At 31.2% G+C, this 23,889-nt stretch overlaps 3 protein-coding genes across 7 annotated transcripts; all 3 read left to right on the top strand.

Moving 5' to 3' along the window:
- Positions 1-3,168: 3,168 nt before the first annotated feature.
- LOC105795271 (peptidyl-prolyl cis-trans isomerase CYP40) lies at positions 3,169-6,783 on the top strand. Of its 2 annotated transcripts, XM_052628698.1 has the most exons (10): positions 3,169-3,570; positions 4,587-5,087; positions 5,207-5,294; positions 5,378-5,430; positions 5,569-5,673; positions 5,892-5,967; positions 6,105-6,142; positions 6,237-6,300; positions 6,397-6,470; positions 6,595-6,783. In XM_052628698.1, exons 1-9 carry the CDS (start codon positions 3,397-3,399, stop codon positions 6,411-6,413), a joined length of 1,116 nt encoding a protein of 371 aa, XP_052484658.1. In that variant the 5' UTR covers positions 3,169-3,396; the 3' UTR covers positions 6,414-6,470; positions 6,595-6,783. The 2 variants fall into 2 exon arrangements, with proteins under 2 accessions (XP_052484658.1, XP_052484659.1); XM_052628699.1 differs by lacking the exons at positions 6,397-6,470; positions 6,595-6,783 and having other exon boundaries at positions 5,618-5,673; positions 6,237-6,272.
- A 1,540-nt stretch (positions 6,784-8,323) lies between these two features.
- LOC105795273 (uncharacterized) lies at positions 8,324-10,656 on the top strand. Of its 3 annotated transcripts, XM_012624822.2 has the most exons (3): positions 8,326-8,624; positions 9,761-10,213; positions 10,453-10,656. In XM_012624822.2, exons 1-3 carry the CDS (start codon positions 8,433-8,435, stop codon positions 10,495-10,497), a joined length of 690 nt encoding a protein of 229 aa, XP_012480276.1. In that variant the 5' UTR covers positions 8,326-8,432; the 3' UTR covers positions 10,498-10,656. The 3 variants fall into 3 exon arrangements, with proteins under 3 accessions (XP_052484660.1, XP_012480276.1, XP_012480277.2); XM_052628700.1 differs by lacking the exon at positions 10,453-10,656 and having other exon boundaries at positions 8,324-8,624; positions 9,761-10,346; XM_012624823.2 differs by lacking the exon at positions 10,453-10,656 and having other exon boundaries at positions 8,476-8,624; positions 9,751-10,346.
- Positions 10,657-18,664: 8,008 nt separating this feature from the next.
- On the top strand, positions 18,665-23,581 carry LOC105795274 (CDPK-related protein kinase). Of its 2 annotated transcripts, none has more exons than XR_001134231.2 (11): positions 18,665-19,370; positions 20,773-20,903; positions 21,067-21,108; positions 21,209-21,317; positions 21,506-21,584; positions 21,665-21,961; positions 22,034-22,146; positions 22,504-22,608; positions 22,688-22,750; positions 22,855-23,002; positions 23,091-23,237. XR_001134231.2 is itself a non-coding variant. In XM_012624824.2 (11 exons), the coding sequence occupies exons 1-11, from the start codon at positions 18,882-18,884 to the stop codon at positions 23,229-23,231; spliced, it is 1,737 nt and encodes a 578-aa protein (XP_012480278.1). In that variant the 5' UTR covers positions 18,669-18,881; the 3' UTR covers positions 23,232-23,581. The 2 variants fall into 2 exon arrangements, 1 of the variants encoding a protein (XP_012480278.1); XM_012624824.2 differs by having other exon boundaries at positions 18,669-19,370; positions 22,835-23,002; positions 23,091-23,581.
- The last annotated feature ends 308 nt before the right edge of the window (positions 23,582-23,889 follow it).

A 23,889-nucleotide genomic window follows, 5' to 3' on the forward strand; every position in this document is an offset into this window, starting at 1 on the left:
ATTATTTATCTTTAATTACTCACTTTCGAAATTAACAGAGATTAATTTACTTCATTTTCAGGGACTAAATTGTTCAATTTTAAAATTGAGAAAGACTGAAAAATATTTTTACCTATTTTTTCCTTTCAACGATTAGGTACAAAATAATTATCCTAAAATATGAATACACACATGGAATCAATTTTAACATACCCAAAATGCAGGCCATCATGAAGCATGATCATTGGATATAAGTGGCTGCAAGTTGTAATTTGAAAATCATCCACCACCGCCATCACCGCCACTACTACCACCGCCACCCCAATTGAAATTTGGGTTAAACATTGTTTTATATTTATGTGTTTGTGTGGGGCCACTTTGAGGACAACATAGTAGCACTACAAATTATTATTTTTATTACCATTGACATATTTAACAATGTTATATAAGGTATAATGATTTTTTGGCCCTCCAATTTTATAAAAAAATTATTTTAGTCTTTTTATTTTATTTTTCGCCTTTTTGAATTTTTAAAATTATAGTTTTTGTCAAATCATCCCAAAATGAATGGAAAAGTTGACGTTTGTTAACTTTGCTGTCGTGGCATACACATGGATTGCCACGTAGACGACATGTCAGCATTTAATTATTTTATTTGAAAATTTAAAAATATAATGTTTAATGATTTTTTTAATTTTAAAAATAGTTTTTATAAATTAAAAAATTAATTAAATGTTGACTTGTCATTCACGTGTATGCAACGTCAACAAAGTTAAAAATGTAAAATTTTCATTCATTTTAAGGTGATTTGACAAAAAATACTAATTTAAAGGCTAAAAAGATGAAAAATTAAATGGAAATTTAAAATATTTTTTTAATTAGAGGTCAAATAAGTTATTATGTTTTAACATTTTCTTGTGAAAATGTTTTATTTGGATAATAAGTGAAAATTTTAATGTTAAAACGATAACGACAATACAACAATATTTTCTAGTCAATTACCCAAAAGAAACATTATTCAAATAAATTATAATTTATTTAGTGTCTATATAGGAGGTAAAAGTACTGTTGAGGTTTTACACTAATAGTGAGATTACATTTTGTCATCTTTACTAAAAAAAACGGAGCAAATTACTCCCTATACATTAGATCAAAGAACAAACTGATAATTTTTGTTGAAAATTTCATTTATTTCTACTGTTAAAAACTGATTCATGTATGTCAAAATGAGTTATATGTGGCACGTCGCATGTAATTGTTTAGTTATTTTGTCAACTGCGTTAGTTTTTAACAGTAAAAATGAATGATTTTTTTCACAGAATTAACCAATCTGCTTATTGATATAATGTATAAGGCTAAGTAGAGAGAACAAAATACAACTTGACTCCTAATATAAGCGCTTTCATAATACTTTTACCCATAGATGATGCAGTAAAAGACTTCTATTGTACATAAACAAAACTTCTTTATAAGTTTTCAATTAAAATCGATAATTACAAATACTAAATTAAATAATTCAATACCGTTAATGACCTAATTCATGCATAATTTGTACATAATGGAATGGGATAAATATCAAATTTATACATAAATTTTGGTTTAATGTGTCATTTTATACATTAACTTTAAATTTGTGCAATTGTACACATGAAAATTTGATTGTGGTTCAAATGTATACATGAGATCTTAATTTTGATTCAGTCCTATACATTTATAGAAATAAATAATCAATTTATTTTTATACGGATATATATAATTATTAATGCATGCAATATATAAACATAAAATGATACTATATTAATATTTGTATTAATAATTGATGAGAATGGATCAAATAAAATTTTATGTATAAAATTGTATAAAATCAAAATTATTGTATAAAAGTGTATATTAGACCAAAATTCATGAATAGTTTTGAAATTTATCCCTCGAGGAATTTCATACTTATTATTAAATTATTAAATATTTATTATTAAATTAATTAGGAATTGAGCAATTATATTTGGTTTAAATATAGAAAAAGATTTTATTAAAGTATGGCCAATGAATGTTCTAGACTTCAAAGATGAAGTGACAGCAAATTGGGGGTAAATATTATAAACCCACAAAAATAGTGTCCTGAAAAGAAAATACAAAGAATTATAAAGAAAGGTCATGGAATCAATGTCAATTTGTAGTTTTGGTCCCTCTATTATACTCAAGATTTGATATTTAATCTCTATAATTTGATTCCCATGCTTTTATAATGATTCAAGTTAATCCAAATGGTCAAGGCTGCTAGTAATTTCAACTAAAATTTGAATGTGATTTTTTCAAGTTTCTCATACTTGGATAAGTGGTCGAACTAGTTTGGTCGATTCGCTTAATTTGATTAAATAAATCATTAAAAGTTCATAAAAAAATATGGCTCAACTGGTCGGTATCGATTCTCAGACCAATCGATCCAATGCCTTTCTTCGGGCCAATACCCCAACCAATTTCTGATCCGATTCAAACATGATTTTTTAATTCAGCTCTAAATTTATTATAGTAATAATAAGAATAGAAACCATAGACTAAACCTGAAAAAAAAAAACTATACATTAATACAAGTTTAATTTTTGGACAATTCCTATTTTTATCCCTTATCGAAAAAAATTAAAATATGCTATCGGTCTCTATACTTTTAGAAATTTGAAATTTAGTTTTATACTTTTATTTTTACGAATTTAATTTTACTACTTTTCAAATTTTAAAATTCAGTCCAATTATTAATCTTGTTAAAAAATTCATTAAATTTGGAAAAATACTCACTTGATAGCTATGTAACTAAAAATAATAATGTTGTAATCAGCCTGAATTTAAACTAAAAATTACGGTAAACTTGAAGAAGTCATCAATTATGTTTTTTTTTTTTTTGATCACTTAAATATGAAAAGTTATAAAATTGTCATTAACTATTCAATTTTATATTTTTTTCACCATCCAACTAATGTAAAATGCAAACACCCAAAACTCCAAAATAGTTGCGTGACAAAAAAATACAAAATTAAATAATTGAGTGACCAATTTGTAACTTTTCATAGTTAAAGTGACAAAAAAAGAAAAAAGAACATAGTCGGATGACTAGTAATGTAGTTTACCCAAAAATTATTCATCAAAGAAAAAAACAAATAAACGGAGAGGTACAGACAAAATGCTTACCCAAACTCCAAAGAGAAGGTGAGCCCCCATTTTTATATTTGAAAAAAAAAATTAAAACGAACGAAGCGGGATTAGGGTTTTACAGAGAAGATGAAGAGAAGTCTCTAGAGAGAGAAATGAAAGAGTTAGGTAATTTACTGTATGTATATTTATATATATAAAAACATACAAACGGTATCAGCAAGAACAGAGAGAAAAATAAAAAGACATTAGAGAGCGATATACATTTGGAATATGATGAAGAGGCAACGGTGTTATTTGGATATAAGTATAGGAGAAGAGCTTGAAGGAAGAATAGTAGTTGAACTGTTCAATGATGTAGTACCCAAAACTGCAGAGAATTTCAGGGCTCTATGTACTGGTGAAAAAGGCATTGGTCCTAACACTGGTGTGCCTCTTCACTATAAGGTCCTTCTGCCTCTCTCTTTCTCTTTATTTGTTGGTATTTTTGGATGTAGGGGGGGTTTGCTTATCTGGGTTTATTTTGGTTTATGGTTATATTAAATGATTTGTTCAAAGCCATGGGATTTTTTTTTTGTTTCTCGTTGTATTCTTGGAATGAAAGATTTGACTTGTTTTTAACTGTTTGAATTAGTTTCTTTAGAGTGAGATCTATAAGTTTTTTTCTTCTTGATTTTAATATATGTACGTATGCATTTGGTGATAGTTGTTGCTTATTTAATTTTGTTAATTGATTTTCTTGATTTTAATATTGATTTTAAGATATGTATTATGATGCTTTTGCCTTTTGTTTGGTAGAATGGAAAGAAAATTGGAAGATTGAAGGAGTACAAAATAGGAAGATAGAAAATATAAAATTTCTTTCCATAATTGTGTTTGGTTGGAATGATAGAAAATTATAATTTTCTTTCCATTTATTGTTTGGCAGATTTGAAAAATAAGAGAAAGAAAATGAAATTTTTAACAAATGCATAATTTTGAACTTCCATACATTTTTCTCTCATTTTCTCTGCTCTTATCGTTCCAATTTGGAATGACTTATTTTTATGTATTAGGATGGAAAATTGTCATCTCTTTTATTTTCTTTCCTCTCAGTTTTTTCCCCTACCAAACACACTCAAAATTTATTTTCTTTCAACTTTTCCTTTCCCTCCAATCCTTCATTTTTTCCACTAAATCAAGCACACCCTTAAGCTTTTCTTGGTATAGTGAAAAGAAAATTGGAAAATTGAAGGGGAAGAAAAATAGGAAGATGGAAAATATAAACCTCCTTTTCCATAGGTTTTATTTGCATTCATTGCTCGGTAGAGTTGAAAAATGAAAATAAAACATTTGAAAAATGCATAATTTTGAACTAACATACACATCTCTCTCATTTTCTCTCCTCTCATCATTCCAATTTGGAAGCATTGGTTTTTATGTATTAGGATGAAAAATGCTCATCTCTCCTATTCTTATTCCAGGGAGTTCGTTTTCGTCGAGTTATCAAAGGATTTATGGTTCAAGGTGGGGATATATCTGCTGGAGATGGTACTGGAGGAGAGTCAATTTATGGTTTGAAATTTGAAGACGAAAATTTCGAATTGAAACATGAAAGGAAAGGAATGTTATCTATGGCAAATTCTGGTCCTAATACCAATGGATCTCAGTTCTTCATCACGACAACTCGCACATCTCATTTAGATGGGAAACATGTTGTGTTTGGTAAGGTAGTCAAAGGAATGGGAGTTGTTCGATCAATTGAACACGTAACAACCGGTGAAGCTGATTGTCCCACTGTCAATGTTACAATTGCTGATTGTGGAGAAATCCCAGAGGGGGCAGATGATGGGATATCAAATTTTTTCAATGACGGTGATATTTATGCTGATTGGCCTGCTGACCTTGATGAGAGCCCCAACGAGCTCTCTTGGTGGATGACTGCTGTAGAGTCTATTAAGGCTTTTGGAAATGAACATTATAAGGTAATCGGTTTATGTGTTAATGAATTATTCGGTTCATTGCCGCATTGTGCTCTCTTGATGGTGCTTCATTGGTTTGTTGCTCATTGTTTCTCGTTTGTGCTAATGAATGTTCTTAACAGAAGCAAGACTATAAGATGGCTCTCAGAAAGTACAGGAAGGCTCTACGATATCTAGATATCTGCTGGGAGAAAGACGGCATCGACGAAGGTGACTACATTTCTTTGCTCTAAAGGGTATTGTATTGTATGATTCTGGATTCACCGTGCATATACTATGTTGTGGCTTTGCAGAGAAGACTTCGAGTTTGAGAAAAATGAAATCCCAGATATTCACAAATAGCTCTGTAAGCTTGATTCCCCTAAGCTTGGTATCTTAGAGTTGATTAAATGTAGACTGTTGTTGTTTATTCTATTTGTCTTTTGGACTAAGCATAGTTATCTTGCATTTTTTTTATACTACGTTATGGATTATGCGGCTTTAGGCCTGTAAACTAAAACTAGGGGATCTGAAAGGAGCACTATTGGACACAGAATTTGCTATGCGTGATGGAGATAACAACGTGAAAGCCCTGTTTCGGCAAGGTCAGGTTAGTATGTCTCTCGTCGGTAACGAGTTTAATCTCTTCGATGCTGGCGGCTGTAGCTTATATTCAGTCTTAAGCTAATCATCTCTCCAGGAAAATTTGTTGAGATGCATACTGTAGACCTTCCTTAGAAGCTACCTTTTCGGTTATCTTTCTTATGCTTTACTTTGTGTTAATTCAAGCGTTTTCGTGCCCTAATGATTGTGATAATTATCTTCCAGGCACACATGGCACTTAATGATGTTGATGCTGCTGTTGAAAGCTTCAAGAAAGCTTTGCAATTGGAGCCAAATGATGGTTAGTAATCAACTTAGTATTGGATTTTCTCCCTTTTAGAAGTTTATGAGATTCCCAGGAAGTTAATGTTATCTGGTCATCAACATTAAACTTATCGAGACTTTTTACTAACTCTTTGTCATGTATTCCGCGTCCAGGTGGAATAAAGAAAGAGCTTGCTGTTGCTATGAAAAAGGTTGGTAGATAAAACCGAATTCATATTATCTTGTGGCAATCTCAAACATATATAAAACAAATTGTATTTATGCAACGAAATTTGGTGATTGCAGATCAATGATCGACGCAACGAGGAGAGAAGGTGGTACCGTAAGATGTTCCAACCAAACTCAACCGGTATGTCGAGTGTGCTGGTTTTGGCTTTGCTTGTTTTTCTTATTTCCACTCGTGACATGAACGATACCTGATGTTATATGCGAATGTACAATGCAGGTGCAGATAGCCAATAACCTTTTGCTGTTTTACGTATAGCAAGATAGTCTCTTACCTTTCGTACAAAATAGTAGGTAGGTATGGTATACGGGTGTTCTGTGTCTGCTTTTCCGGTGAAACTATCTGAGAAACGAATTGGAAACTGTGAAGGGTTATCTATAATCTTAGAAATTGAATGTTTTATGTTGATTTTATCAGGTTTCAAATGGAAGCATTTCAAGCAAAAATTGAACTGTGATAATATGAGGCTTGAACCAATTGTTGTTAGATTAAAAGATATGATGAAAAGGTTAGCTCAGAAGATCCTTTTGGCCTTTTCTTAGAACAATTGGTATAAAATAAAAGTGTAGAATTTTTGTATTGTATCAATGGAACAATTTCTTTTTAGTTGGGTGTCATGGAAATTTTACCTTCTTTTTATCAGTCTTTTATTATTAGCTTTATTGGTAAATTAGCCCCTAAAATATGCTTCAATTCTCGGATTGATCTTTTAAAGTTTTTTTAGGGGTCAAAAGTAGTTTTTTTAACCTATGTCCTAGTTTATAACAATATTAGCTGTCGTGTACTTTTTGGGTAAAACTGATAAAATTGATGGTTTAGGGTCACTCTTGACAAAAAAAGAAAGGACCAATCTAGGAATTGAGTTATAGTTTAGGGATGAATTTATGTATAAAGCCTTTTTAATCAAACAGAAACCATTTGGTTGGGGTCTGCAGAATATTTTTTTTCAAAAGAATGTATATTTTTTATGATTAGAGGTGGCAAATGGGAGTGATAAAAATATTATAAATAAGACATAAATTAACGATGCTTAAAAAGAATGTCGTGTCAAATAATTTGAAGAAATTAATGAATAATAACATCAAATTAGAGGGACCTGTTATAGAATTTTGCCCAAAAAAGAAAGGAGGAGGAAAGCATAGACCCAGTGAATTTGAGACAAAAGTATGCCTAAGTGATGGATCATCTTTCCAGTTGTTAATATACAAATAATTTAATTTGAAGGATTATTTAAAATATGAAAGAGTTTAGTGATTTATAAAATAAATTTGTTTAAAATATGGGTCGGGTTTAAGTTTTAACATTTAATGTTTGAATCCAATTCCATTCGATTTGGCTCGTTTTATATTTTTATAGTATTTTATTTTATCTTCATATATTATATATTTTATATATCACATAAAATAAAAATATAATAATACAATAATATACTATACACTTCTATGTTTTAAATTTAGTTAAAATATGCAATAAGTTCTTGTATTCTTTCTAAATTTTGAATTTAGTCCCTATACTTTTATTTCTAGGAATTTAGTCCTACTTTTTATATTTCAAAATTTAGATCTAATTATTAACATTATTAAAATTATTCGGTATATACTCATTTAGTAGTCATACAACTAAAAAATAGCATTGTAATAAACTTGAATTTAACCCAAAAAATTTAATAGTGTTAACGATTTAATTTGAATTTTAAAAACTAAAAAGTAGAGGATTGAATTTTAAAACTAAAAATATAGAGACTAAATTTTAAAATTAAGAAAAGTACAAGGACTTAGGACTAAACAAATTAATGTTATCTATTTATAAATATGATTGAATTTAGACAAATTTTAGATTCATTGAGCTAGATTTAGAGGATTATTAAGTATACTAATATGATAGGGTAAACCTTACTCGAATTTCATTAGGTCAGTAAGGCCGAAGTCAGAAAATTTTTTTGGGAGTCGGAATTAATTTATATATATTTATAATAGTAAAAATGTAATTTTTTCATTTTAATAACTATCTTTAAATTTTTTAGAGGATTAAATAAAATTTTTTATCATTTTAAAGTCAAAGTGTAATTTTATCGTTACTAATTTAAAATTTATAAATTATAAATGGCCTAAATAGAAAATTTTTCATTTTTGGGGGCGGGCCCTCCTTAGAGCCGGCACGCACTCTAAATAACACCCCGATAAAGAGGCGGCGTTGAAACAAAGAGAAAAAAGCTTCGGAAATTTTAAATCGGAAAAAAAGGGGGAAAACGAAGAATGAGTGTGTATGGAGGGGATAGTTGGGGAAGAGAAGCACAATACCGAAAGAGAAGAATTGATGAAGTTGTTCTAGAAGGGATCGAAATTGATGATGGGCATGGCTCTTCTTACAAGAAGCTCGCTTCTGGCAAATACGCTTGTCTTGTCTGCCCTCAAAATCCCATCTTTGATACTCCTCTCATGCTTTCGGTAAGCTTAGCTTCGCTTTTATTCAACTCTTTTTAAGTTCTATACTTCTATTATCATATGAAAATTTTCTGCAAAATTGTAAAAAACCCATGTTTATAATTATGTTAATTGAACTTTGGGGGGGGGGGAATTGATGGTATTTTAGTTTATATAGGATAGGTTGATTATTGGGAAGTGACTAGAATGGCTTTTCTGTTGCTTAATTTCATGAATTTGGAAAGATAATTTAGAGTGAAGGAAGAAAATCCTTTTTATCTAATTGTTCTAATTATGCTTAATGTTTGGGTTAATTGATTCTAAATTGGCCTTAAACTTCAAAACATTTTAATTGAGTCCTTGCAATATCGGTATTGTATTGATGATGTCCTTCCTTAGCTTAGCCGTCAACTTGGGTGTTAAATTCTGGTTCGGATACTATGTTGTGCTTAATTAAAACACATGTGTTCTTCCTGCATGGATAGCTTGGATATGATTTGTTAATAAAATTTAATAGGGCCTGTCTGTATAGTAAGTACATACATGTTCACAATTTAATACAAGTATTTTAAATGTGTTGCATGTTGTATTTGAGCTGGTTTTTAATGCTCGAGGTAGTAGTTAGGTTGACCGAAGCACTTGATTGATACGATACTAATACTTTGAAGATTCGATCAAAATGTTTTAAAGTTTTTGATCAATTTAGAATTTGGGTTATAGTTTGTGGACATCCGGTGCAATTAACCCATTAACGTTTTGAGTCTAACGTTGAATATGGATATGGATATGTGTATGATGTTATGTTGTTTTTCTTATGATTTTTCATAGTCCTCGAATTCTAGTTGTAGGAATATCAATATACTATGTCACTTCCTTTTCTCTGTAGCCATTTGAGAGTGGAATACATCTTTCTATGTTTTCTTTCTAGATTGAATTATTTGCCTATTTTGCTTGAATTGGGAATATGGACTTTGTTTTGTTCCTTTTTTTTCACTGGGATTTTGGGTGGAAGAGTAGGGGAAGTTGTTTCCGAGGCACCAAACTCGTAAACTTTACGGTTTACTTACGAAATTCGAACTTCAGTTGAGACTTTTTTTTCCTTTCCTGTCTGGTTGTAATATAGTTTATCTTGTTTTCTTGATTGTTGAAGTGATATGCAGATGCATTGCAAAGGATCACGTCATTTGGCTGCAAAGTCGAAGGCGAAAGAAAAGGAACTTACGAGACAAAACGAAATAAACAAGAGACTAGCTTTGGAAGGCTCTTCGACTACTTCCTCTATTAACTCGAGTACCACTAAGCAAAATGCTCGTTTACCTAGCAAAAGCAAACCATTGATCCAAATGGCACAAAAGGCTGCTTCTGAGATACTCGGTAATAAAAGACTCGAGGTTGACTCGAGAAACGAAAACCACAACACGGTGGTACCGAGACAGAATGATGTTAAAAATGCAACACTGGGTTTCTCTCGGGATCACAATTGTTTGAATGAAACATCCCACAAGCTAATACAGAACCATCTGGATTTCCGGGAATGTAGAGAGAGAGAACTTAAGTTTACATCTGCAGGTTGGAAACGTGATTGTCATGGTAAATGGTACAAAGATGAAAATGTGAGCTTCTTTTCCCCTGAATATAGTGTAAACATGTTGCTAAGTGCTATTTTAATCCTCCCAAAACCCTTAAATTGAAGGAAAATATGCGCTTAAATGCAGCAGCAACTGTGCTAACTAAGTTAAGGCTCAATCGGGTTGCTAAGTGCTAATTGAATTGCTTTAATATTTGTTATTGTCACTTGTGATTTATGATTTCTGCATAATGGCGCCATTTCCCCCTTGTAACTTGCTTGCAGGTTGAATTTGACTCGGATGAAGAAGATCCAAACTCATCATTTTGATGGAAGATCCTGATTAGCCCTTGTAGGCACAATGTGCTGGAGATAGGAGATTAACTATTGAAACGAGAAAGGATTGTATAAAACGGTGATACCATGTCAACGTATATCACTTTCATTCAAACCATGTCACGTAATCAAAGCAAGTAATCATTTCTCCAATTGAAACATACTGGTAAAAGTAACACGGAGACCTCTATATTAAGAGTCGGATTGTATTTTGTCTCTTCTACTAAAAAAGATGGGTAAATCAGTTTTTATATATTAGATGAAAGAGTAAATTTAAATTTTTTGTTAAAAAATTTCACCTCCTTGTACTGTTAAAAATTAGCTTGGCAATAGTCGGATAACAATATAAGACATGTTACGTTTATCTCATGCTAATATAAAGGGATTAGTTTTTAATGGAACAAAGGGATGAAATTTTTAACAGAAAGATTAATACTCTTTAATCTGATATACATAAATTAATTTATCTATTTTTAAATAAATAATTAAAATACAATTTCGATTCTTAATACATAAAACATACCATGTATTCTCACAATGCTAATTCCAACGCATTGTACATTGTATTTCACTTTTTTGGGATTTTCATTTTGGACGGCATTTAAACGAACATCTGGTGGGTCTATTATACAAACCTTGAAATTTGTACTAAAAACACAACCCTTTATAAACTTTGGGTAATGGAAACTAATCTATTTTCACTTTATAAGAAAATTGTCAAATCATTTAATCCATCCATAACATTTCCAATGACTAACCAAAAAAAGGGGTCACATTCCAAAGTATGAACATTGATGCTAGATAAAAAAAAGTGTATCAAATCTTGGACTACAAATTAACAAAGAAAAATAATGTTAAAATTCAAGTTCTATTGTTAGCACTGTTAAGTAATGTATTAAAAATAATGTTATAATGAATTTAAATTTTACAAAAATAATTTAATTTGACATGCATTATGTGTAAAATTGTAGATTTAATCTATATTCTCTAATTGAATAATTCTCAGTCGCTATAATTCTCAAATTTACCACCTTAAAATTTAAAAACAATAGAACTTAATGAATCTGAAAGTTGTCTTTTCGTCAAGACTAAAATTTTAAAATTTGAAAAGTACATCCATAATTTACGCATAGTACAGGGACTAATATCATAATTTAACCGTTTTCTAAACGGGCTGTTTTAGGGGGACCATTTGGAAGTTTCTTTGTAGGTTTGTGTGCATTGAATAGGTCACTGTTATTAGTGGGATAGCTATCAGACCCATCTGGTCTGCAATGTCTATGTATATATATATATATGTACACATTACAGATTTGATGCAAGTTCTTGAGCATCAAATGGATAACGATGTGTCCCGAGGACCACCGGTTTATGAGCTGTCGAGGCTTCAGCTTTCCCAATAGCTGTTCTTTGGCCCTATAAAAAGTAGAAACTCCCATGAAATATCATTCTCTCAACCCCTCTCAACCCCATCCCAACTCTTCTTTCGGGTAAATTGCATCAAACATCCTTAAATTATTGTTCAAATTCTGAAATGTTGTGTCCTTTTAGTTTACTTGTTAATTTAAGTGGCAAATGATGCTTAGGATTTAATGTTAAGCATGTTTAAAATATGAGGATCAAATTGTAAATATATATATACTTATTGTACTTAGATTTGACGTGCTAATATATAAAACAAGTATTAACCAAAATTAGGGGTGTTGTTTTTAACACGTTGATCCGAATTGTTCATATGATTGGTTAAGGGTGAAATTAGAAATTTTTAAGAAACTAGAATTAAGTTTAAAATATTTTTTTATAATTGTATTAACATAGAATTTTACAACTTTTAGAGGGTTTTAAACTAAAATTTACCATTTTTAAAGGGAGGTCAAATACAGTTTTACATAATTTTTAAAGGGTTAAATATAAATTTACCATTTTAGAGAGCCAAAGCTCATTATCCTACCCTGCAATAGCTGCACAGGTATTTACAATTTGATTTATTTTAAATAAGTTCCATGTCATATTAGAATTGGTATTTTAGCAACCAAGCTAATGGTTAAACTAATAGGACCTAATTGATAAAATATTAATACTTTAAATATTAAATTAAAATGCTTTAAAATTTGGAGACCAATCTAAAATCTATACCATAATTTGAGGACATTTGATTGAATTAACCCCTTTTTTCTTTTTTGGGTTATCATGTGTCATCCCTAGAACTGTTTTATAACACTCCATTAATCCCTTCTTTCCCTTCAAGCACTCTCAAAATACTATTTTCATGTTCCCATAGTTGCAAACAAATGATGAACAACCAAATCACCATTTTTTTTTTATTTTCCTTAACTCGAGTTTACGTAATTACTCGGATTGATATTTAACAAGTTTGAATCACAATCAATGTCGTACATAAAATTTTTTTGTACTCTATACATTAATTTATACATAATAGGCTATCATTACATGACATCGCAAAAGAATCTTTTTACATATTTTTCAATGTCAAAGAAAATGGTCTCTTATTCCTAGAGAAAACCCCATTTTTAGGATTTCATTAACACCCGAGAAGACCCATCTTTTTAGAAATGTTTCTTCACCGTATTTCCAACCATTTAATCTTACGACTCTCTACCTTTCGAATATGAATCTCAGGAATGACGCCAGGAGGCAGGCAAGGGCCCTAGCCCCTCATTGAATGGAAAATTATTATTTTAGTCTTTGATGTTTCTAAAATTATAAGTTAGTTTAACAGTAAAAATACACTTTGTCCTTCCAAAAATAAAAAATTTTCAATTTAATCCTTTTAAAATTTTAAAATAACAATTTCTTTAAAATTTTATAATTTAATTTTGACCCCAAAAAATAAAATTCTAGCTTCGTCCCTAATGAACAGTCTCCAAGTTCCCAATCCAAAACTCGTATCTAGTGCATAAAAGAATAAGAATTTAATTAAGGGTAATTGATGAAAGCTGAAAAAGAGACTGGGTATACCTGCAATGAATGCAACAAGGTTTTATGGCAGTCCACATAGTGATGTATATATATGTACTTAAAAAGTGTATATGATGAATATAAATTAAGCAAAGGGCCAATGCCAAAAACCCAAAGGAAGAAACAAAAGAAAGAAAGAAAGAAAAATGATGGATGATTTACGTGTGCATTATGCAGGAGCAGATGTATACCCATCATCGATGCGTGGGGCGACCCCAAAGTTGACAGACTTATATATACAGTATTATGGCAATGGCTATCATCGTCTATGGAGTTAATTATAATTAATCCTGACATATGGGACTACTGGTTTTGGTTATGGTTATGGTGCTTTCTTTTATGTTGGTCTGTCATCCATGGCGGTGCATATCGTATGATTTGGTGAGGGAGCTAAGCTCATTGGAGAATGTTGGACTATGTTTTGTTGGGTGGAACTCAAATAATACAACCAATACGATTGAAAATTGGATATAAAATTCGTCCGAAAAAGATAAAAATTCACGAGTTAAGAAAACTTCACTAAAACGGTAAAAATCAAAAGGGGAATACAAGATGGATAAACAAACAAACCTTAAACTTGAAATACAAACTTCTCCCGAAATTCTCACAAACTCTCTTATATATGTTTGCTAAAAAGTCTATTTATAGGCTGAATTTCGTGTACAAATATGACTAAAATATCCTTAAAATAATCAATGTTAGACTGAAAAATATATCAGAGTTTAACTAGGAGAATAAAGCCACTTGAGTGGAGAACACGTCGCTATCGGTTTGTCAGGACGTCCTTCTTCGCATCGTCGGATGTGGCTTTACTTCTTGTCAGGACATCAACTCTGTTGTGGTTGAAATACGAGACACACTCCACATGTTTGATACTAAGATTTCAATCACGTTATAGTTTTGAAAGGAGAATTCGTGTTCGAATATTAAAAATGACATTATTATAAGAACTGACTACGAATTTCCACATTTTTATTTAGATTTAATTTTTTCAAAATAGAAATACGGATATCACACCAAACTATTACAGATAATGTGAAATCACTATTTCATATAATATTTTCGGAGACTTACCGACCATAATGATAATGATAGATGAAACTGTTTTCATGAATAGCATTATAATTACTCTTTCCGCAGTGACTTCTGTTAAATTATTATTACCAAACAACTGAAGAATAATGATTTGTTGCAATCATAGTTCTTTAGAAAAAACCAATTTTCTTTAATTCCAATTTTTTATATTTCTAACTGTAATTTCTTAATTTCATAATAACTTATAATACATTTTATATAAAATTTAATATCAAATAAAATTTCGAGATTAAATTTCAAACAGATGCTAAAATATTAAGCAAAGTTTAAAACAAATTTAAGCATACGAGTAAAAATCGAGTCGAAATTTATTACTATCCCTAATCCCGATCCAACCCGATTTAACTATATATAAATGGGACCAAACATGAAATAGAGAACATTTAACTTTAATCGAATGCACTCATAGTTTTGCCCTTTAATGGTCAAAAAACACATTCATTAAAAAGATAAAAGCTTTTCTGTTTGGGAATTTAATTCCTTACAATGACAATTTTTTTATTTCATTTTAGTCCTTTAGTGGGATCCCACTTTTTTTTACCCTTTTAATTTATAATGATGACATTAAGACTTAAATAGAGGAAGAGAAATTTCAAAAAAGTTATTTTCCCTTAAAATAATAAGTTTTGAGGAGTCTTTAAGGAACAAAAAGAAAAATGAGTGTAAAAATTTAAAGTAGATAAGCTTGTATTGGTTGGTGTATATTGTTTCAGTAATAGATTAGAATATTAAACTTTTTTTTTTTTTGCAATTATGAAAATTTTGGGTTGTATCGGTCGCACTGACTTATGTAGACGTTGAGGGTTAAATTTTTTAAAATCAAGATCAAATTAACATAATGTGTAAATGTCGATGGTTAAAGTTGCTATTATACCAATTTTAAAAGTTACGCTGTTAGCCAACTGGTGACAATTTTGTAACTTTTCATAATTGAGTGATCAAAAAAGAATATTACTAATAGTTAGGTGACTATTAGTGTAGTTTTACCCTATAATTAATCCATTGAATCCAAGAATTTTTCTCATTATAGATTCCTTATCATATCTGCTTTTTTTGATATAATGTCTAGAACTACCCATAGCCCATTCCCAATCCTTAAATAAGAGAATAATGTGATTCAGTGTACTCGAGCCTACGTTCTCTTACACTAACAACAATACCAATTTTAATCGAACTGAGATTCAATCGGAATAGATAGTAATATTTTAAGTTAGCATTGTTGCCACTTTCATACTCGATAATTAATTATATGAACCAACTTGTGGTGTTGCTTAAATATTTAATTTTTTTTAATCATCTCAAAATTTAAAATAATGTGCATGTCAATTTAATTTGCTGGCTGCATGTGCATTTATTACAAGGTCAAATATTTTGGATTCTTTGAATTACTTTTAAAAAAACTTATATATATACTTATTATAAAATGTTAACGGGTTAGTGTTACGAGTTAATCGAGTATTAATTTTATCGAAAATACCTCTTCTTTTAAATGATAACTAATATTGTCATGATGGTGTTTTCGTCAGTAAAAATATTATTGAGGTTCCTATACTAGGATTTAGATTGCATTTTATCCCTCTATTAAAAAAGCGAGTAAATTAATTTATATACGTTAAATCAAAGAACAATTTAATCATTTTCATTAAAAAGTTCTTCCATTTGTACAGTTAAAAACTAACGTGGTTGACGAAATAATCAGTTAATAACACACGGCGTGTCACATGTAATTCATGTTAATGTATAGGAACTAATTTTTAATAGTAGAAATGATCAATTTGCTCTTTGATCTAAATGAAGACAAAAATAATCTAACTCTTAATACAAGGGCATGATACTTTTACTTACTTTTGTTTTGTCATATTTTATATAATCATTATATAAAACAACTAAAAAAGCATATTCAATAATCAAACACGTGTTTAATAAAATTTATCCATCAATTTCGGAAAAACTCATTTTAGTATTTAAAATATTTTATATTAATATTTATATATCTTTATACTTTAAATACAAACAACAATTTTTTCTAGTTAAATAAATTCCAACTAAATTTTTTACAAGTTTTATCCTATTTAAATAAAATATTTTGAATCCAACAAATAACCCGACCTTTAAATAAATTTAATTAAAAAATATATTTAAATTAAGAAAACAATAAGGATAGTGGTCCAACTTTAGAGTACATTCCAAGGGCCAACTAAAACTGTTGTAAACCCTTAAAATCAAAGTAACAAAATGCTACAAACCCCAAAGTAGTAAATTGAAAGATAAATTTAATCCTTTTTTACCTCACTTTGTCTCACATGAGATCTAATAATAAATAATTTAAATTTAGTCCTCAATATTTATATTTTATCAATTTAATCTTTATTTTTAATTAAATTTAACCTTCAATCTTTTAAAATAAGTTGACGTGGAGCATTAATTTTTCAAAAAAGTTAGATTGTTGGCTTTTTTATGAAAATGTTGACTAATCGTTAATTTTTACACATGACAATCCACATATACTCTAAGTTTTTTGTATATTTTATAATTTTAATCTATTCGTTGATGTGACATGTAAAATAAATAGTTTACGTGTACTATCACGTAAGTTACCACGCCAATATCGTTAAAATGATTTTACTCAATATTTTCATTAAAAAAGTGATTTGACTTATTTAAAAAGGGTGAGGCCAAATTTAAATTTAAAAAAAGAATAAAAGTTAAATTGACAAAAAAATGTAAACGTTGAGGATTAAATTTGATAGTATGCCCTTTTTTCCTTTCAAGATTTGGTAGTTACACGGGATCAATTAAATTCAAAGTCTAGTAGAGTCAAATCTCTAAATTAATGACAAAATTTTTCTATTTTTCTTTATTCACAAATATCAAATATCTTCGCATTCAATCCGAACATATATCGGTATATTTGCACATCAAGGATTTTGATTAATGTAAAAATAAAATAAATATAAAATATTAGGACTTGTTAACTAAGTGATGTAATTGTTAAGTTTGTTTATATAACAAAAATGGGCAAATTATTGTAAAAGAGGTCAACTTGAATAATATGGCAAATGATTGTCCTTATTTTTAATTTAAACTAAAATTTAAAATATTAAGTTAGTCGTCCAAATCCAATCCCTAAAAAGTAAGAAACAATAATTTTTAAACCCTTGGCATCATTTTAGTATTATCAATTTTCGTGATTAAATAGTTTTTATTCATTCTTTTATTATTTCTTTAAGAAAACATGATATTGTGAATGATAAGTTGTGTGTTTTTATTTTATTTAATCCGATTTCGGATATTGATGGTTAGATTAATTTGAATTTAATGTATATTTTTTTATTCGTCGATGGGTATTCATTCACTATATTGGTCGTTAAATCATCGCTTGAAGTTCGCTAACTGGATTTAAAAAAAAAAACTTAATCGCTTGAAGTTCGCTAAATCATTTTGTAACTTTTTGAAGTTGAGTGACTAAAATGTAAACTTTACTAATAGTTGTAGTGACATTGAGTGTATTTCACCATTTATTTTATTTAAATATAGATTAGTATTGGTACCCGATAGTGTATTTTTTTATTCCACGAGTAGTTGTAAAAAATTGCCGTGTGTCTTTTATTTGATATGTATTTAGAATCTGGCTTACAACAAAGTCAAATCATGAACCAATTGACTTGTATATTGCTCCGAACAAAGAGTTCAACCGGTATTCCTGTTCAATTGATCTTATCAGTCTGACTAGCGCGATTAAATAAATTATTAAAAAAATTTAAAAATAGATAAAATCAGTTCATAGGTCAACTGGTTTGATCCCTTTTTTTGAATCCGTGTCTCGATCGGTTTCTAGTTTAACCGATCAATCCGATGTAGTTTTAAAAATAATACTCAGAACTCGACTAAACCCAAGAATTAAACTAATTGAAAAGAACCAATAATCTGACCGATTTGATACTTATAGGTATTAAAAAAATCCAAGAAAATATGAAAAAATCATATGCATGCCAGGTGGCAAAACAAGATGGTACAGCCCTACTTGAATCATTTATATTTCACTTCTTCATCATAGAAAAAAACATTAAAAATAAAGAAAACAGCAAAATCTCACTTTCGCCTTCTCTGTATATAATTATATATAAATATAATTATTTGTTTCCTTAATCTCTCTCCATTTGTTTTTTTCTTACAATAAGCTGAACACAACATTAAAGATCTCTGCAAAAAAATGCAATCATCGCCAGTTTCCTATTAAGTGTTTTTCTTTCTTTCTTTCTTCTTCTTCTTCTTCTTCTAGATCTTCTTCTTCTTCCTTTACAATGGGAGGCTGTACTTCCAAGCCTTCAAAACCCAAAGGCAATCATCACAATGACTATCCTACCCATCCTCAACCACCCAAATCTCCACCACCGCCGTCGCTCCTTCCTCCGACTACCCCTTTTCTTCCCACTTACACTCCCAGTCCAGCTCACCCAACCAAACCCAAAACTCCTTCGACTCCTTTAAGGTTTCTTAAGAAATCATTTCCTCCTCCTTCTCCGGCGAAACACATCCGGGCGGTGTTGAGACGGAGGAAGCCTAACAAGAAGGCGGAGAAAGAGGCGGCGGCGGGGATTGCGGAGACGGAAGAGGATGAAGATGGGGTTGAACTAGATAAAAGATTCGGGTTTTCGAAAGAATTAAGGACTAAATTGGAAATTGGTGAGGAAGTTGGGAGAGGGCATTTTGGGTATACTTGTTCTGCTAAGTTCAAGAAAGGTGAATTCAAAGGACAACAGGTTGCTGTTAAAGTGATTCCCAAATCCAAGGTAACACCTTTTTTTTTTTTTCACTTTTCTCTATTAAAATTTCAAAGAAATGTGCTTTAAGATATTGAATTTTAGCTTGAAATTGCTTAAAGACACTCTTTTTAGTCTTGTATATGAGTGAATTTACTGTTTTTAGATCTTCTAGATGGAGAAAAATGGTGGGTTGAGTTCATTTTTTTTTCATGATTGTAAAACAATATAAAGTGGCCAACTTGCTTTGTTTATTGATTATTTTTTAAAGGGTCAATTGGTCCACATGACCCACTTGTATTATTATTTGATCTAGCTACGCTTACCACATATTTACATGGATATATATATATACACACACATATTAGGTCTAAATCATATCTGACCTTAAAAAGTGCTTCTTTTGCATCATTCATTTGTGTATGGTTGGATCCGGATGTGAATAGTGTATGATAAGTGATTGTTGAAATTTGCCAATGAACTTGTTGACTTATAGGAATTGACAGCCGCGATTGGAGCATTACGGCTCGATGGTTATGAATTAGACTGAATTAGAAAATATCTTTGCTTCGAATGGGGTCTTTAACTTTCGGCTCGTAGTTTTCATGCCGAGCCGGTTAACTAAATTGGTGTTCTTTTATCAGTTTATACTTGCTGCTCAGCCGAAAAAAAAAAACAAATGGTTTGTGTTGTAGTTGATTGCAAACCATTATCCGGGTTTGGTACCATTCATTCGTATGATAAAAGCGTGTGTTTTTGGTTGTCGAGGTGTCCGTTTATTCTAGGAAATCAACGACGTTGTTGTGATAATTATAGCCTGTTAACCAATACGGTGTTTTCTTTTACCAGCTTGTCCTTGGCTTCACCCCCCAAAAAAACAAATGGTTTGTGTTGTAGTTGATTGCAAATCGTTATCCGGGTTTGGTACCGTTCATTCATATGATAAAAGTGTTTGTGTTTTTGGTAGTCGAGGTGTCGGTTTATTCTAGGAAATAAAGGGCGTTATTGTGATAATTATAGCCTGTTAACTAATACGGTGTTTTCTTTTACCGGCTTGTACTTATGCCTTAACCAAAAAAAAAAGAAATGGTTTGTGTTGTAGTTGATTGCAAATTGTTATCCGGGTTTGGTACCAATCATTCACATGATAAAAGTGTTTGTGTTTTTTGCTAGTCGAGGTATCCATTTAGGAAATAAAGGATGTTGTGATAATTATAATGATGAATTAAGTGTTACCGTTTCTCAGTATTTGTTTGTTGACATTTAAAATACGATGACAACAGAATGAAGAAGAGGCAACCTGCCAGCCTCTATCGTTTCTTTTTCTAGCTTCTTCGATCAAATAGCAAAAGAAGTGTTGAGAGAACACTTATGTCTTGTGTTTGCATTTTTTTGTTGGCTAATGACAGTTACTATCATTTTATGTTGGCAGATGACAACAGCTATTGCGGTCGAGGATGTTAGAAGGGAGGTGAAGATATTGCGAGCCTTGACAGGACATAGCAATCTAGTTAAATTCTATGATGCGTTCGAAGATCATGATAATGTCTATATAGTAATGGAGTAAGCCTTGTAACATGTTCTGCTATTCGTATTATCTTTGTTTTTAATTTTGCATGGGAATTAATTTGAGAAGTCAATAAGAACAATAAGCCCGAATGCTCCGGCAGTTGGCTGTTTCTTACTTTTCAGGATAAAATTTTGAGTAATGTGATTGAAATTACAGGTTGTGTGAAGGGGGTGAGCTTTTGGATAGAATACTCGCAAGGTGATTATTCTATTAATATATAGCTTACATTTCGGAATTGTTTGTTCTCGTATGTACCTAAAGAGTAGCCTCTAACGTGACGGTATATTATGCTTTGTAGGGGTGGAAAATACTCAGAAGACGATGCAAAGGCGGTAATGGTACAGATACTAAACGTCGTTGCTTTTTGTCATCTTCAAGGTGTGGTGCATCGAGATCTTAAACCCGAGGTAGAGCAAAGTCTTGTTTTTGTTAATATTTAGAAGCGTAAATGCGTGACTTGGACATTTTGAGCCGCCCAAGCCCATGTCTGCTAAACTTTCTAGGACATTTTCGTACTACATCATCTTGAATAATTGATTTCTAACTTTGGTTTTAGTTACCATATTGGAATCTAATTTGCACTTTTGTCGACCAGAACTTTTTGTACATTTCGAAGGAGGAGAACTCTTTGCTGAAAGCCATAGACTTCGGTTTATCGGATTTTGTAAGACCAGGTTTGCACTCAGCTTGTTCAGTTTCCTTTTGCTCGACCTTCAGGGATTCTTTTTTTCTCTAGCGCTTCTCATGTTTCCAGACGAAAGGGTTAACGACATTGTGGGAAGTGCATACTATGTGGCACCTGAAGTTCTACATAGATCCTACGGTACGGAAGCTGATGTTTGGAGTATAGGAGTAATCGCTTATATTCTTTTATGTGGGAGTCGACCATTTTGGGCAAGGACCGAGTCTGGAATTTTCCGAGCAGTCCTAAAAGCCGATCCAAATTTTAATGAACCACCTTGGCCTTCCTTGTCTCCCGAAGCTAAGGACTTTGTGAAGCGACTCTTGATCAAGGATCCTAGGAAACGAATGACAGCAGCTCAGGCATTGTGTACGTGCATCATTTTTTACATGTTGCTTACATCGTTGAGCCAGAGTAACTGACCATAATCTTCTTTTACAGGTCATCCTTGGATCCAGAGTCGTAACGATGCCAAGGTTCCACTCGATATTCTAATATTTAGGCTTATAAAGGCGTATATGCGATCATCACCTCTACGGAAAGCTGCTTTAAAGGTGCGTATACTAACAGGTTAGATCAAAGAGTAAACTGGTCTTTCTAATAAAAATTTCATCTATTTCTGTTGTTAAAAATTGGTCCGTGTACATTAGCATGAGGTACACGTAACATGTCACATCTGTCTGGTTATTCCGTCAACCACGTCCGTTTTTAACAGTACAAATGGATGAAATTTATAACAGAAATGACTAATTTGCCCTTTAACCTAATGTACAGGAATTAGTTTGCCCATTTTTTTAGTTGAAGGGGCAAAATGCAATCCAACTCCTAGTATAGGGGCCTCCATTGTACTTTTACCGTCTCATAACCTCTATGCTAACATTTATCTCATTGTTATTTCTTTCTCGATACAGGCATTGTCAAAGACATTGACTCCGGATGAACTCTTTTACCTTCGAGAGCAATTTGCATTATTAGATCCGAAAAATGGTAGCATAACCTTGGAGAATATTAAGACGGTTAGTCTCCCTATCTTGGCCCACTTTCCTCCCTCTCCGTTAATACACTTATTACGATAATGTGTTTTCTTGCAAACAGGCCCTAATGAAAAACGCAACCGATGCAATGAAGGAATCTCATATGCTGGATTTTCTCTTATCGGTATGAACTCGGTTCCCATTCTTTCTTTTTTCATAGCCATAGCTTATCTGAGTACCTTCGATTTAATTTTCCATTGCATGACAGCTAAATGCACTTCAATACAGAAGAATGGATTTCGAAGAATTTTGTGCAGCCGCATTAAGCGTCCATCAGCTCGAAGCGTTTGATCACTGGGAACAACACGCTCGTTGTGCATACGAGCTTTTCGAGAAAGATGGAAACCGGGCTATCGTCATCGAGGAACTTGCATCTGTAAGTGTCGCAATTCTTTTAGCTTTCTAAATTACACTTCACACGATCTGTATCATAAAACGAAATCATCTTCAAATGAATGACTCAGGAACTTGGTCTCGGACCCTCTATTCCAGTTCATGCCGTTCTTAACGACTGGATAAGGCATACCGATGGGAAATTAAGTTTCCTTGGGTTTGTGAAAGTGTTGCGCGGTCCGTCCAGTCGTGCCGTTGCAAAGGCACAATAATCATGTTATGTTGTTGATTCAACGAGACAGGGATGTAAACACGGATTCGATCTTTTCCGGGGAGTTTTGGAAGGAAGCTCGATAAATCGAGGTTCGGCTCGGATTATGAAGGCTTTAACTTTTATGTTAAATTCTTTTGAGGAGTTTAAAAAGTTGTGGGATACTTTGAAAAGGCAGTGAAAAAGATATATAATTGGCAATGGCAAGCAATAAAAAATGTAGAGAATATATATATATATATATGGTTAAGTTTTTTAGCTTTTTGTTGCTTCAACGGGGGCTAATTGCATTTGTCTTTTTTTCTTCACGTTTTATTATTTATATAAATGTTTGATTTATTATTTCCTTAATTTTAATTTTGGGAATTAATTACTTTTCTTTACATGAAATAAATTATATAAAATTAATTAATTTAATTAAATTGAAAGCCCAAGTAGATAATTAACTTAATTGATATAGTATTGATAAATTTAGGATTTAATGATAATGTTTTGAAATTTGAGGATTAAATTAAAATTTTAGTTATAATTGGGAGATATTTGGTGAAAATACTCTATTTAAAATAAGGTTAATGTACTATTTGTAACTTATTTTAAGCTTCAATGGTTAATTTGGTACTTGAGTTCGGCTTCAATGTTTAGTTCGATACATGAGTTTT

This window comes from Gossypium raimondii, chromosome 3 (genome assembly GCF_025698545.1).
Source record: "Gossypium raimondii isolate GPD5lz chromosome 3, ASM2569854v1, whole genome shotgun sequence".
Classification (NCBI taxonomy): domain Eukaryota; kingdom Viridiplantae; phylum Streptophyta; class Magnoliopsida; order Malvales; family Malvaceae; genus Gossypium; species Gossypium raimondii.

What these genes read in the sequence shown, in the direction of transcription:
- LOC105795271 (XM_052628698.1), top strand. Translation starts at nt 3,397, where the DNA reads ATGATGAAGAGGCAACGGTGTTATTTGGATATAAGTATAGGAGAAGAG. An exon ending in GCAATTGGAGCCAAATGATG is followed by an intron (nt 5,968 to 6,104) that starts GTTAGTAATCAA and finishes TTCCGCGTCCAG; the next exon opens with GTGGAATAAAGAAAGAGCTT. An exon ending in TTGCTGTTGCTATGAAAAAG is followed by an intron (nt 6,143 to 6,236) that starts GTTGGTAGATAA and finishes TGGTGATTGCAG; the next exon opens with ATCAATGATCGACGCAACGA.
- LOC105795273 (XM_052628700.1), top strand. Translation starts at nt 8,433, where the DNA reads ATGAGTGTGTATGGAGGGGATAGTTGGGGAAGAGAAGCACAATACCGA. An exon ending in ATACTCCTCTCATGCTTTCG is followed by an intron (nt 8,625 to 9,760) that starts GTAAGCTTAGCT and finishes AGTGATATGCAG; the next exon opens with ATGCATTGCAAAGGATCACG.
- LOC105795274 (XM_012624824.2), top strand. Translation starts at nt 18,882, where the DNA reads ATGGGAGGCTGTACTTCCAAGCCTTCAAAACCCAAAGGCAATCATCAC. An exon ending in GACAGCAGCTCAGGCATTGT is followed by an intron (nt 21,962 to 22,033) that starts GTACGTGCATCA and finishes CTTCTTTTACAG; the next exon opens with GTCATCCTTGGATCCAGAGT. An exon ending in TCATCGAGGAACTTGCATCT is followed by an intron (nt 23,003 to 23,090) that starts GTAAGTGTCGCA and finishes TGAATGACTCAG; the next exon opens with GAACTTGGTCTCGGACCCTC.